Below are 15004 nucleotides of genomic sequence, written 5' to 3'. Positions count from 1 at the left end.
AACAAGAGAGGCCTCAAAACAAAGCTCGGCGACCCCAAAAAAACCCCAAATTTCCCTCATTTTCCTTTTCCCGGTTCCTCAGGGGAAAGTGGAGGGGAAAGGGGCGAAGAGACGGCGCTGCTGGGCATCAGTTTAATAACGGGGTGCAGGGGGGTGTTTTGGGGCGGGGGAGGACCCCCAGGCCCCCCTTTTAACCCCCTCCCCTCCCTCCCCTCCCCCCCCCCCAGGTGCAGTTTGGGGGTCTCGATGCTCGAGAGGAGGGGGAGGGGAAAGGCAGAACTCCCCCACCCAAATTCCCCCCATCCCCAAACAGCAAAATCCCACAGAGATTTGGGGGTGAAGGGAAGAAAAGAAAGAGGCGACCCTACAAAAATAGGAGCCCCACCCCCATTTTGAGGAGAGGGAGGGAAGGACTTTTCTTCCTCTTCTTCATCACCTTCATCATCATTTTCTTCCTCCCTCCAGAAAAAAACCAGCCGAGGTTGTTCCAGCGGCGTCCAGCGCGGAGTGTCCCCCTCCCCCTTATTTTTTAGCCAAAAATTGGGGGTTTTTTGATGTTTTTTCCCCCAAAAATTCAACCAAACCTAAATTCAACCTCAGCCGGGGCCGCCACGCACCGAGAGGTCCCTTTTTTGGAGGAGGGTGGGAGGTGTTATTTTTTCTGAGGAGGAAAATTTAGGGAGAGGGGGGGTGATGCTTTTGTTGTCATCGTCATCGTCGTTTTTAAAGGGATTTTTTTTTGTTGTTGGTTTTGTTGTTTTTTTTTTTTGGGGGGGGGAGGTGTGGGGGGTTTTTTTGGGGGGGTTGTAGTCCAGGGGTTCACTATCAACTCTTGTCGGAGGTGGGGTCTCTGTGGCGCGAGGTTTTCATGGTCTCCAGGTACTCCTGCTGTGACACCGCCAGCACCGACGCCAGGATCTCGTCGTCCTCCCAGTCGTTCAGGCCTGCAAAGGGTTAAAAATACACGGGGATTAGTTGGGATTCATTTGGTGAATGGAGTATTAAAAATACGTGGGATTGTATTGGTTTGGTGAGGAAAGGGTTAAAAATAATACATGGGATTATATTGGTTTGGTGAGGAAAGGGTTAAAAATACACGGGATTAGATTGGTTTGGGGAGGAAAGGGTTAAAAGTATATTAAATTATATTGGTTTGGTGAGGAAAGGGTTAAAAATACATGGAATTGGTTGGGATTCATTTGGTGAGTTGATTGAAATAAATGAGTAAAAGCGATGGGGGTGTATGTGTTTTATGGTAAATAAATATAGATATATAATTTATGACTATAAAATAAATAAATAAATAAATATGGTAAATAAATAAATATATAAAAATATATATTATAAATAAATTTATAATATATAAAAATACATATGGTAAATAAATATAAAAATATACATATAAAGACATATATAGTATATAAAAATATATTTATATATATACTTATTTGCTGAGTTAATTAAAATAAGTGAATTGAATAGGTATATACATTTGATAGTAAATAAATATGTATAAGTATATAAAAATATATTTTTATATATTTATTTGTTGAATTAATTAAAATGAATAAATAAAAGGAATATTACACTATGTTATATTATATTATACTATATTATACTAAAAATACAATAAACAAGTGAACAAATAAGTTCAATAAATAGAATTCAGTAAACCAAATTGCAGGAAAATGGGGATAAATGCAGCCCTCCCCCTCAAAAAAAAACCCTAAACCCCCACAAAATCACTTTAAACTCTTCCAAAATGGCCCTAAATCCCCTAAAAACGACCCTAAATCCCCCAAAATTGTCCCCAAACCCCCAAAGCTGTCCCTGTGCTCACCAAAGCCGGTTGGACATTCCTAAACCCCCCAAAACCCACCCTAAACCACTCTAAACCTCCCCAAAAACTACCTAAATCCCTCCAAAATGACCCTAAATCCTCCCCAAACCATCCTAAATCCTTCCAAAATGACCCTAAATCCCCCCAAAATCACCTTAAACCCCACAAAATGATCCTACCCCCTCCCCAAACCATCCTAAATCCTCCCAAAATGACCTTAAAATTCCCTAAAAACCACACTAAACACCCCCAAACTCACCCTAAATACCCCCAAAACAACCCTGAACACCCCCAACCCCCCAAAATGTCCCCAAACCCCCCAAATCCCGTCCTGTGCTCACCGAAGGCGGTAGGGGACATTTGCTGCATGATGGCCCGACACTCCTAAACCCCCTAAAACCACCTTAAACCCCCCCAAAACAGCCCTGAACTCCCCCAAACCACCCTAAATCCTCCCGACCATCCCCCAAATGACCCTACACCCCACAAAATCCCCCCAAAGCCCCCCAAATCCCATCCTGGGCTCACCGAAGGCGGTAGGGGACATTTGCTGCATGATGGCCCGACACTCCTAAAATCCCCAAAACCCCCCCAAAACAACCCTAAAGACCCCTCAAAATAACCCCAAACCCCCTAAAACCACCCTAAACCCCCCCAAACCCTCCAAAATCCCCCCAAAGCCCCCCAAATCCCGTCCTGGGCTCACCGAAGGCGGTAGGGGACATTTGCTGCATGATGGCCCGACACTCCAGCGCGGGGTACAGCGACACCAGCGGGGGGGTGGCCCGGCCCCCCCCTGCCCCCAGCTGGCTGCTGGTCCCTGGAGAGGCAAATTTGGGGTTTAGGGACCCCCTCCCAAAATCCCAAATCCATCCCGGGATGGCCAGGCCCGGTTTGGGGTGTCAGAGTCCCCCCAGTCTCAGTTTGGGGGTCCCAGTATCTCCCTAATCCCAGTTTGGGGGTCTCAGAGTCCCCCTAATCCCAGTTTGAGGGGCCCAATATTCCCCAATCCCAGTTTGGGGGTCTCAGAGTCCCCCAGTCCCAGTTCGGGGGTCCCAGTATCTCCCCAGTTCCAGTCTGGGACTTCCCTGTGCCCTCAGTTTGTGCCCCCCATCCTCCCCATCCTTCCATTCCCCTCAGTTTGGTGTCCCAGTTCCTCCAGTTTGGTCTCCCAGTGCCCCCAGTCCCCCAGTTTGGGCTCCAGTCCCCCCAGTTTGGACTCCCAGTACCTCCAGTCTGGGGCTCCCAGTCCCCCCAGTTTGGTCTCCCAGTCCCCCCAGTTTGTGCTCCCAGTCCCCCCAGTCTGGGCTTCCATTGCCTCGTAACTCCCAGTTTGGTCTCCCAGTGTCCCCAGTGCCTCCAGTTTGGTCTTCCAGTCCCCCCAGTCCCTCAGTTTGGGCTCCCAGTGCCCACAGTTTGGGCTCCCATTCCCCCCAGTTTGGTCTCTCAGTCCCCCCAATCCCCCAGTTTGGTCTCCCAGTCCCCCCAGTCCCCCAGTTTGGTCTCCCAGTCCCCCCAGTCTCCCCCATTCCCACCTGGGGCGCAGGGCGAGGGGGGTTTTCCGGCGGGGGGCGCTCCGGGCGAGGGGGGTTTGGGGCCGGGGGGCTCCGGGTGCAGCCCGGGGTGCTCTGGGGAGGGGGCGGCGCTGCGGGGCCGCGGTGAGCGGCCACTCCACTCCTCCAGCCCGCTGGCCGCCGCCGCCGTGGCCGAACTGCAGGTGGCACTGGCCTTGCGGGGCTGTGGGGACACCAGAGTGACCACTGGGGACACCACAGTGACCACAGGGCATGGGGACACTGGGATATGGGGACAGGGCCAGCGGCCACTCCACTCCTCCAGCCCGCTGGCCGCCGCCGCCGTGGCCGAACTGCAGGTGGCACTGGCCTTGCGGGGCTGTGGGGGACATGAGTGACCATCAGAGTGACCACAGTGACCACAGGGAATGGGGACATTGGGATATGGGGTCACTCCACTCCTCCAGCCCACTGGCCACGGCTGCCGTGGCCGAACTGCAGGTGGCACTGGCCTTCCGGGGCTGTGGGGACACCAGAGTGACCATCAGAGTGACCACAGTGACCACAGGGAATGGGGACATTGGGATATGGGGTCACTCCACTCCTCCAGCCCACTGGCTGCGGCCGCCGTGGCCGAACTGCAGGTGGCGCTGGCCTTCCGGGGCTGTGGGGACACCAGAGTGACCACAGAGTGACCACTGGGGACACCACAGTGACCACAGGGAATGGGGACATTGGGATATGGGGACAGGGCCAGCGGTCACTCCACTCCTCCAGCCCGCTGGCCGTGGCTGCTGTGGCCGAACTGCAGGTGGCACTGGCCTTCCGAGGCTGTGGGGACACCAGAGTGACCATCAGAGTGACCACAGTGACAGCAGAGTGACCACAGGACATTGGGATATGGGGACAGGGACACGGGTCAATGGTCACTCCACTCCTCCAGCGCACTGGCCGTGGCCACAGCAGCCTGGCACTGACCTTGTGTGGCTTTGGGGACACCAGGGGACACCAGAGTGGCCCCAGGGCAGGGGGACAAAGGTGTCACCCCCAGGACACGGGGATGATGGATGGATGTCACTCTTGGGGCAACGGGAACACCGTGACCCCGGGGCTGGGGGACAGCCAAGGGGACACCAGGGGATGGAGGGGACAGCCATGGGGACAGTGATGGGGACACCAAGGGTTGATGGGGACAGCCATGGGGACACCGGAGACAGCCATGGGGACACCAGGGACAGCCATGGGGACACCAGAGGCTGGCAAGGACAGCCATGGGGACACCACGGTGACACCAGAGAACACCAGGGGACACCAGGGACAGCCATGGGGACAACATGGTGACACCAGGGGACACCAGGGGACAGCAGGGACAGCCATGGGGACACCACGGTGACACCAGAGAACACCAGGGGACACCAGGGACAGCCATGGGAACATCAGGAGATGGCAGGGACAGCCATAGGGACACCAGGGACAGCCATGGGGACACCAGAGGATGCCAGGGGACAGCAGGGACAGCCATGGGGACAACATGGTGACACCAGGGGACACCAGGGGACAGCAGGGACAGCCATGGGGACACCAGGGGACACCAGGGGACAGCAGGGACAGCCACAGGGACAGCAGGCACAGCCATGGGGACAGTGATGGCAACAGCAGGGACAGCCATGGTGACACCAGGGAACACCACGGTGACACCAGGGGACACCAGGGACAGCCATGGGGACACCAGGGTGACACCAGGAGCTAGCAGGGGACACCAGGTGACACCAGGACCAGGACAGGGCCCCACCTGCCGCGCCTGCTTCTCCTGGTCGCGCAGCCACTGCAGGTAGGACTCGCGGGCCACCTGCTCCTCGATGGCCTCGTTGGTGGCCTCCCAGTCGGTGGCTCGTTTCTTGTCCTCCAACATCTGCTGCTCGATCCACGACTCCTCCGACGTCTTGATGGCGCTTTTCATCAGGGACTGCTCCGCCAGCTGGGGACGGGGACATGGGACATTGGGGACATTGGGGACATTGGGGACATTGGGGACTGCTCCGCCAGCTGGGGACAGGGACATGGGACATTGGGGACATTGGGGACATTGGGGACTGCTCTGCCAGCTGGGGACGGGGACAGGGGGACATTGGGGACATTGGGGACATTGGGGACTGCTCCGCCAGCTGGGGACAGGGACATGGGACATTGGGGACAGTGTGGGACAGCAGGGAGATCAGGGACTGCTCCGCCAGCTGGGGATGGGGACAGGGGGACATCAGGGACAGTGGGGACATCAGGGACTGCTCCGCCAGCTGGGGACGGGGACATGGGACATGGGGAACATCAGGGACACCCAGGTGCAGCTCTGCCAGCTGGGGACAGGGACATCAGGGACATCAGGGACAGCCAGGGACATCAGGGACTGCTCCGCCAGCTGGGGATGGGGGACAGCAGGGACATCGGGGACAGTGTGGGACAGCAGGGACACCAGGGACTGCTCAGCCAGCTGGGGACAGGGACAGGGGGACACATGGGACCTTTTGGGACAGCAGGGACATCAAGGACACCGGGAACAGGGGGGACACTAAGGACAGGTGGGGACATATGGGACATCAAGGGACATCAGGGAGATCAGGGACACCAGGGACATGCAGGGACATCAGGGACAGGTGGGAACTCGGGGTCTCACCCCCCAAATCAGAGTCCCCAGACCCCAAACTCAGGGTCCCACTCCCCAAACCCAGGGTCCCACCCCCCAAATCAGACTTCCCAGACTCCAAACTGGGGGTCCCACCCCCCAAACTGGGGGTCCTACCCCTCAAATCAGTCTCACTCCCCAAACTGGGGGTCCCAGACCCCAAATCAGAGTCCACAGACCCCAAAATCAGGGTCCCACCCCCAAATCAGAACCCTCACCTCCCAAACTCAGCATCTCACCCCCCAAACTGTGGGTCCCATTCCCCAAATCAGAGTCCCCAGACCCCAAATCAGAACTCTCACCCCCAAATCACAGCCCCCAGACCCCAAACTCGGGGTCCTACCCCCCAAATCAGAGTCCCCACCCCCCAAATCAGACCCCCCAGACCCCAATCTCGGGGTCTCACCCCCCAAATCAGAGTCCCCACTCCCCAAATCAGACCCCCCAGACCCCAAACCCAGGGTCTCACCCCCCAAATCACCCAAATCAGAGCCCCTAGACCCCAAACTGGGGGTCCCACCCCCCAAATCAGACCCCCAGACCCCAATGTCGGGGTCCCCCCCCCGCGTACCCCCGGTTTGAAGGAGGGCAGCCCCAGCCCCACGCCGATGGTGGCCTTGTTGGGGTTCACCACGGAGTTGTAGTGGATGTTCCGGTGGTAACTGACCCGGATGGGCTCGTCCTCGTTGTGCTGGATCCCGTGGAACGTGTTGATGGGCTCTGGGGGGCACAAAAAACAGGCTGGGACCCCAAAAAATGGATGGGACCCCAAAAAAACCCAGCTGGAATCCACAAAAAATGGATGGGACCCCAAAAAACGGATGGGACTGCCACAAAAACAGATGGGATCCCAAAAAATGGCTGGGACCCCACAAAAAATGGATGGGACCCCCAAAAAATGGCTGGGACTGCCACAAAAACTAGCTAGGACTGCCAGAAAAACAGCTAGGACCCCAAAAAAACAGCTGGGATCCTCAAAAAATGGATAGGGTTCCCACAAAAAATGGATGGGATCCCAAAAAAATGGCTGGGACCCCAAAAAATGGATGGGATCCCACAAAAAACAGCTGGGATGCCCCAAAAAGTGGCTGGGACCCCAAAAAAATGGATGGGATCCCAAAAAAAATGGATGGGATCCCACAAAAAAGCAGCTGGGATGCCCCAAAAAGTGGCTGGGACCCCAAAAAAGGGATGTGACTCCCATAAAAACCAGCTGGGACCTCCCAAAAACCAGTTGGGACCCCCCAAAAATGGATGGGACTGCTACAAAAAATGGCTGGGACCCTCCCCAAAACCAGCTGGGATCCCCAGAAAAATGGCTGGGACCCCAAAAAATGGCTGGGACCTCCAAAAAATGGCTGGGACCTCCAAAAAATGGATGGGACTCCCCTAAAAACCATCTGGGATCCCCAAGAAATGGATGGGACCCCCCAAAAAACCAGCTGGGACCCCAAAAACACCTCTGGGGTGCCCAAAAAATGGATGGGATCCCCAAAAAACGGCTGAGACCCTCAAAAAGCAACTGAGATCTCCAAAAAGTGGGTAGGACCTCCAAAATACCAGCTGGGACCCCCCAAAACTGTTTGGAATCCCAAAAAAACAGCTGGGACACCCCAAAAAATGGCTGGGACCACCAAAAAGCAGCTGGGATCCCCAAAAAAAACAGCTGGGATCCCCAAAAAATGGATGGGACCCCACAAAAAATGGCTGGGACCCCACAAAAAATGGATGGGATCCCACAAAAAATGGCGGGACTCCCCTCAAAACCATCTGGGATCCCCAATAAATAGATGGGACCCCAAAAAAACCAACTGAGATCCCCCAAAAATGTATGGGACCTCCAAAAAACAGGCCAGGACCCCCCAAAACTGTCTGGCATCCCAAAAAAACCAGCCGGGACTCCCCCCAAAAACGGCTGGGACCCCAAAAAATGGATGAGACTCCCCCAAAAACCAGCTGGGACCCCCAAAAAATCGGCTGGGAACCCCTGAAAAAACAGCTGGTATCCTCAAAAAAACAGCTGGGACCTCCAAAAAACTGGATGGGACCCTCAAAAAACATCTGAGAATCCAAAAAAATGGCTGGGGTCCCACAAAAACCCAGCTGGGATCCCACAAAATCCAGCTAGGAACCCTAAAAATCCAGTTGGGACACCCAAAAAACCAGCTGGGACCCCCAAAGGGCAGCTGGGATCCCTGAAACAGCACCTGGGACCCCCAAAAAACCAGCTGAGATGCCCCAAACAGCACCTGAAACTCCCAAACAGCACCTGGGACTCCAAAAATGGCACCTGGGACCCCCTCCCCCATGGTCCCCAGTCCCCAGGGGACCCTTTCCCATTAACCCCAGTGCCCAGGTAACCCCTGCCATCCATCAGGGGTCCCTCCCCAGTGCTCCCAGTGCCCAGTGCCCTCCTCCCCACTAATCCCAGTCCCCTTTCCCCCCTCCCCAGTGCTCCCAGCCCCCCCAGCCCCCCTCCCTTGGGGACACTGCAGGAGGTGGGAGGGGACAGCAGCCCATCCCCCCCAGGGCTCTGAGCACCCTCCCAGTCCATCCCAGTGCCCTTCCAGTGTCATCCCAGTCCCTCCCAGTCCATCCCAGTGCCCTTCCAGTCCCTCCCAGACTATTCCAGTGCCATCCCAGTCCATCCCAGTGTCCTCCCAGGATATCCCAGTCCACCCAGTGCCCTCCCAGTCCATCCCAGACTATTCTAGTCTATCCCAGTCCATCCCAGTGCTGTCCCAGTCTAGCCCAGTCCATCCCAGAGCCCTCCCAGTCCATCCCAGTGCCCTCCCAATCCATCCCAGTCCATCCCAGTCCCTCCCAGTCCATCCCAGTGTATCCCACTCTATCCCAGTGCCCTCCCAGTCTATCCCAGTGCCATCCCAATCTATCCCAGTCCATCCCAGTCCATCCCAGTGTCCTCCCAGTGCCAGCCCAGTCCATCCCAGTGCCCTCCCAGTCCATCCCAGTCTATCCCAGTGCCCTTCCAGTCCCTCCCAGTCCCTCCCAGTGCCCTTCCAGTCCTTCCCAGACTATTCCAGTCTCCTCTCAGTCTATCCCAGTCCCTCCCAGAGACCTCCCAGTCTATCCCAATCTCCTCCCAGTCTATCCCAGTGCCGTCCCAGCGCCATCCCAGTCTATCCCAGTGCCATCCCAGTCCATGCACCAGTGCTCCCAGTCCCCAGTTCCCCCTCTCCAGTGCCCAAGGGACCCTTTCCCAGTGCTCCCAGTCCCCACGCACCAGTGCCGTACTGGTAGACCTCGACGGGCCGGTTGTACATCTCGGCCATGGCCTGCATCTCGATGTGGTTCCCGTGGCACGTGCTCTTGCGCTTGCGGTTGATGTACGTGGTGAAATCCTCCGTCACGTAGTTGGAGAAGTAGTCGGCGTTCTTCATCTGGGGACAGGGGACACGTGTGGGGACACGGCGGGGACAGGGGACACGTGTGGGGACAGGGGACATGTGGGGACACGGGACATGGTGGGGACATGGCGGGGGCAGGGACAGGACAGGGGACACGTGGGGACGGGGTGTGGACAGGGGACACACTGGGGACACACTTGGGACATGGTGGGGAGGGACAAAGGAGCACAAGGACATGTGGGGACACAGTGGCAAGGACAGCAGTGGGGACATGGCAGGGACACGGCAGGGACAGGGGAGCACTGGGGACACAGTGGGGAGGGCCGAGGGGTCACAGGGACACTGGGGACAGGAATGGGAGAGCCCTGGGGACACTGGGACAGCCTTGGGGACACTGAGAGAGCCTTGGGGACACTAGGAGAGCCCTGGGGACACTGAGAGAGCCTTGGGGACACTGGGAGAGCCTTGGGGACATTGGGAGAGCCTCTGAGGACACTGAGAGAGCCTTGGGGACACCAAGTTGGAGAAACAATTGGTGTTCTTCATCTGGGGACAGGGGACACAGCAGGGACACGGCGGGGACACGGCAGGGACAGGGGACATGTGTGGGGACAGGGTGGGGGACATGTGTGGGGACAGGAGACACATGTGGGGACACACTTGGGGACACAGTGCAGAGGGACAAAGGAGCACAGGGACACTGGGGACAGGAGTGGGAGAGCCCTGGGGACACTGGGACAGCACTGGGGACACACTGGGACAGCCTTGGGGACACTGGGAGAACCTTGGGGACACACTGGGAGAGCCCTGGGGACACCATGAAGCACCAGGGACACACCGGGGGAGCCCTTGGGGACAGGGACAGAGCCTTGGGGACACCGGAGGAGGTGGGAGGGGACAGCAACCCGGCCCCCCCAGTGCTCTGAGCACCCTCCCAGTCCATCCCAGTGCCATCCCAGTCCATCCCAGTGTCTTCCCAGTCCCTCCCAGTGTCATCCCAGTCCATCCCAGTGCTGTCCCAGTGCCATGCCAGTCCATCCCAGTCCATCTCAGTCCATCCCAATCCATCCCAGTGCCATCCCAGTGCTGTACCAGTCTATCCCAGTCCCCTCCCAGTCCCATCCAAGTGCCATCCCAGTCCATCCCAGTATCCTCCCAGTGCCATCCCAGTCCCTCCCAGTCCATCCCAGTGCCATCCCAGTCCAACCCAGTCACTCCCAGTCCATCCTAGTCCATCCCAGTGCCCTCCCAGTCCATCCCAGTGCTGTCCTAGTCTATCCCAATCCATCCCAGTCCATCCTAGTCCACCCCAGTGCCACCCCAGTCCATCCCAGTCCCAGTCTATCCCAGTGCCCTCCCAGTCCCTCCCAGTCACTCCCAGTCCCTCCCAGTCTATCCTAGTCCACCTGTGTCCTCCCAGTCCATCCCAGTCTATCCCAATGTCCTCCCAGTCCATCCCAGTCCCTCCCAGAGCCCTCCCAGTCTATCCCAGTGCCCTTCCAGTCCATCCCAGTCACTCCCAGTGCCCTCCCAATCCATCCCAGTCTATCCCAATGTCCTCCCAGTCTATCCCAGTCTATCCCAGTGCCCTCCCAGTCCCTCCCAGAGCCTCCCAGTCTATCCCAGTGCCCTCCCAGTCCCCCCAGTGCTCACCAGGTAATCCATGCAGTGTTTCCTCACCACCTCGTGCATGTCCTGGTCTCCGTACACCTGATCGGCTGGGGGGGGACACCAAGGGGACAGTGAGGGGACACAGAGGTGACAACGAGGGGACAGGAAGGTGACAATGAGGGGACACAGAGGTGACAACGAGGGGACAGGAAAGTGACAATGAGGGGACACGGAGGGGACAGTGAGGAGACACAAAGGTGCCCTGGGGTTTTTTTTGGGGGTGATTTTGGGTTTGTTCTTGGGTTTTTTTGAGTGATTTTGGGAGGGTTTTTTGGGGGGGCTTCTTTGGGTGATTTTTGGGGGAGTTTGGGGTTATTTGGGGGGGGTTTGGGTGATTTTGGGGTTTTTTGGGGGGGTGATTTTGGGGGACTTTTGGGGTGATTTTTGGGGGAGCTTGGGGTGATTTTGAGAGGATTTTTGGGGTGGTTTTTGGGGTGGTTTTGGGGATTTTTTGGGGTGATTCTGGGGTGGTTTTGGGGCGATTTTGAGGTGATTTTTGGGGGGTTGGGGGTAATTTTGAGGGTTTTTTGGGGGTGACTTTGGGGTGATTTGGGGAGAGTTTTGGGGTGATTTGGGGTGATGTTGGGGGGGTTTGGGGTGATTCTGGGGTTTTTTTGGGGGTGATTGTGGAGAAGATTTTTGGGGTGATTTTGGTTTTTTTTTCTGGGGTGATTTAGGGGGGCTTTGGGGGTGATTTTGGGGGAACTTGGGGTGATTTTGGGGTGGTTTTTTGGTGTAATTTTGGGGGTTTTATGGGGGGCGATTTTGGGATGATTTTGGGATGGTTTTGGGGGTGATTTTGGCGGGGTTTTGGGAGTGATTTTGGGGGGGTTGTGGGGTGGTTTTTGGGGTGATTCTGGGGGGTTTGGGGTGATTTTCGGGGGCTTTTTGGGGTGAATTTGGGGTGGTTTGGGGGTGAATTTGGGGTGGTTTGGGGGTGAATTTGGGGGGTTTTTTGGGGGGTGATTTTGGGGTTTTTTTGGGATGATTTTGGGGTGATTTTGAAGTGATTTGGGGGTTTTCTTGGGATGATCTGGGTTTTTTTGGGGGGGTGATTTCGGGGCTTTTTTGGGGATGATTTTGGGGTGATTTTTGAGATGATTTGGGGATGATTTTGGGGTGATTTTGTGGGTTTTTTTTGGGGTGATTTTGAGTGATTTTGGCGTGATTTTGGGGTTTTTTGGGGGGTGACTTTGGAGTGGGTGTGGGATGATTTGGGGGTGATTTTGTGGTGATTTTGAGGTGATTTTGGGGGGGGTTTGGGGATGATTTTGAGGGGTTCTTTTTAAGTGATTTGGGGGTGATTTGGGGGGTTTTGGGGTTTTTTGGGGGGCGATTTTTGGAGTGATTTTGGGGTGATTTTGATGTGATTTTTGGGATGATTTTGGCATGATTTCAGGGTGATTTTGGGATGACTTTGGGGTGATTTTGGGGCTCACCCACGGCCCGGAAGAGGCAGGCCCCGTCCTCCTTCATGCGTTTGATGATGAAGCCTTTCTTCTCCCGCAGAGCCTTCTCGAACCGGTGCTCCTGCTGGAGACACAGCCGGGCTCGGGGGGGTCCTGGGGGGCTCAGGGGGCTCCTGGGGGGCTTGAGGGGTCTTCCATGGGTCCCTCAGGTCATTGAGGGGGGACATGAGCCGAGGGACATGGGGGGAATGTGGGGCTCGGGTCACAAAGGGGACAAAAGGAACTGGGAGATGCAAGGAGGGGGAACAAGGGAAGGTTTGGGGGGTCCCGGGGGGCTTAGGAGGTTTCCCTGGGGTCATTAGGGGGGTCCCAGGGGTCCCTTGGGTCACTAGGGGGGCACACAAGGTGTGGGGAGTCACAGGGAATGAGGGGCTGGGGTCACAAAGTGGAAAAAAGGGCTGGGGGTGCAGGGAGAGGGGACAAGGGAGGGTTTGGGGGGTTCCTGGGGGGGGCTGGGGGGTCCCTCAGGTCATTGGGGGGGACACGAGGTGTGGGGAGCCAAAGGGACCCACAGGGGATGAGGGGTTGGGGTCACAAAGTAGAGAAAAAGGAGCTGAGGGATGCAGGGAGAGGGGACAAGGGAGGGTTTGGGGGGGTCCTGGGGGGGCTTAGGGGGTTCCTCAGGTCATTGAGGGGGGACACGAGGTGTGGGGAGCCATAAAGAATGTGGGGTTGGGGTCAAAAAGGGAGAAAAGGGGATGGGGGGTGCAGGGAAGGGGGACAAGGGAAGGTTTGGGGGGGTCCTGGGGGGGCTTAGGGGATCTCCCAGGGATCCCTCGGGTCATTAAAGGGGGAACACAAGGTGTGGGGAGCCATAAGGAATGTGGGGATGGGGTCCCAAAGTGAGGAAAATTAATGAAGGGTGCAGAGAGGGGGGATAATGGAGGGTTTGGGGGGTCCTCAGGGATTTTGGGGGGTCCTGGGGTCACTGAGGGGTCACACGGGGTCAGGGACACAGGAGGGAGAAAGGCTTGGGGTCCACAGGGGAGCAAAAGGGGATTTGGGGGGTCCTGGGGGGACCCAAAAGAGGAAAGGGGGATCCCTTGGGGATCTGGGGGGTCCTGAGGGGTCCCAAAAGGGGATCTGGCGAATCCCAGCAGGAATCCCTTGGGGAGATTCCCAAAAATCTGGGAGGGACAGGAATTTCCCCAAAGTGGGAACAACGAGAGGGGAGAGAACAACAACCAACCCTCGGGGGGAGACCCAAAAATGGGGACAAAAAACATCCCCAAACTGGGGACAAACAGCGAGAAAAAGGGACAAACAACCCCTTTGTGACAACCCTGAACCTCCCCGGGCCCTGATGTCCCCTCGATGTCCCCGGGGTGTCCCCAGGGTGTCCCCCAATGTCCCCAGGGTGTCCCTAAATGTTCCCTCAATGTCCCACAATGTCCCCAGGGTGTCCCCAATGTCCCCGGGGTGTCCCTAGGGTGTCCCCAATGTCCCCAGGGTGTCCCCGGGGTGTCCCCCAATGTCCCCAGGATATCCCCAGGGTGTCCCCTCATGTCCCCAGGGTGTCCGTCAATGTCCCCCGCTGTCCCCGCACCTGCTCGGCCGTGGCCGGGTCCATCTCCACCCTGCCGGCCTCGTACTCATCCTCGCTGTTGTATCCTCCTCCCGCCTCGTCGGGCCCTCCGGGGCTGCCGCAGGCGGGGCCCAGCCCCATCCCCAGCCCGATGGCTCCGGGGCCCGACCCCCCGGTGCCCCCGCTGGGCCCGGCCCCTCCGCGCCGCCGCCGCTTGCTGTGCCCGGGGCCGCCTCCTCCTCCTCCTCCTCCTCCGCAGCCGGGCCCTCGGGGCTCTGGTAACCCCAAAGCCGCCGCTTCTAAGCCCAGCAGAGCCGCGGGACCGTCCGCCGAGCCGGGCCCGCCGCTACCGGGACCTCCAGGCCCGGCGGGAGGGGGAGAACCGGCGGCTCCGGGCAGCCCGGCCCAGCCCCGCAGCGGCGGCGGCGGCGAGGCCCGAGGCCGAGCACCCACCGCGCCGGGTCCTCCCGGTTCTCCGACACCTCCGGGGCCTCTCTCGGGCACAGAGTCCGCTCCGCGTTCGGGCCCCGCGTCCGGCCCGGAATCAGCGTCGCCGTCGGGAGCCGGGACCGGCTTCTTCTTCGGGAGGATGGTCATGGCGGGGCGGGCATGGGGTGAGGGAGGGAAGGGGAGGTCGGAGGGGCTCGGGGAAGCGCCGGGGACACCCGGAGGGCGCTGAGGGGCGGGGGGGCCGCGGGCCGGGCGCGTTCGGGGCCCCCCCGGGCTCTGAGGGGCCGCGGCCGCCGGGGCCGTGTCAACATCAACAGCCGCGACCTCTGACCCCCGCGCGCGCTTCCGCCTCGCCCTCAACGCATTGTCCTATTGGTCGAGCGAGGCAACGCCGCGGTTTTATTGGTGGAGAGTGAAAGCGGAAGTCCCGCCTTTGCACCCCTCCGTCTCGGCGGTGAGGAAGGCGGGACCGGCGTTGCCGTGGTGA

At 58.0% G+C, this 15004-nt stretch overlaps 1 protein-coding gene across 3 annotated transcripts; it reads right to left on the bottom strand.

Annotated features, from left to right (window-relative positions):
• Positions 1 to 522: 522 nt before the first annotated feature.
• Positions 523 to 14885, bottom strand: OTUD5 (OTU deubiquitinase 5). Of its 3 annotated transcripts, none has more exons than XM_083881435.1 (9): positions 14089 to 14885; positions 12513 to 12603; positions 11056 to 11120; positions 9279 to 9435; positions 6606 to 6754; positions 5147 to 5332; positions 3376 to 3577; positions 2547 to 2660; positions 523 to 944 (listed from the first exon to the last, which is right to left on the bottom strand). In XM_083881435.1, the coding sequence occupies exons 1-9, from the start codon at positions 14662 to 14664 to the stop codon at positions 826 to 828; spliced, it is 1659 nt and encodes a 552-aa protein (XP_083737561.1). In that variant the 5' UTR covers positions 14665 to 14885; the 3' UTR covers positions 523 to 825. The 3 variants fall into 3 exon arrangements, with proteins under 3 accessions (XP_083737561.1, XP_083737560.1, XP_083737562.1); XM_083881434.1 differs by having other exon boundaries at positions 12513 to 12606; positions 14089 to 14884; XM_083881436.1 differs by lacking the exon at positions 3376 to 3577 and having other exon boundaries at positions 804 to 944; positions 12513 to 12606; positions 14089 to 14880.
• Positions 14886 to 15004: the final 119 nt, after the last annotated feature.

Source organism: Zosterops lateralis (genome assembly GCF_965231275.1).
Source record: "Zosterops lateralis genome assembly, chromosome: 33".
NCBI classification, from domain to species: Eukaryota; Metazoa; Chordata; class Aves; order Passeriformes; family Zosteropidae; genus Zosterops; species Zosterops lateralis.
Note: the sequence above shows the minus strand (reverse complement) of the source record. Positions and strands in the feature narration are given on the sequence as shown.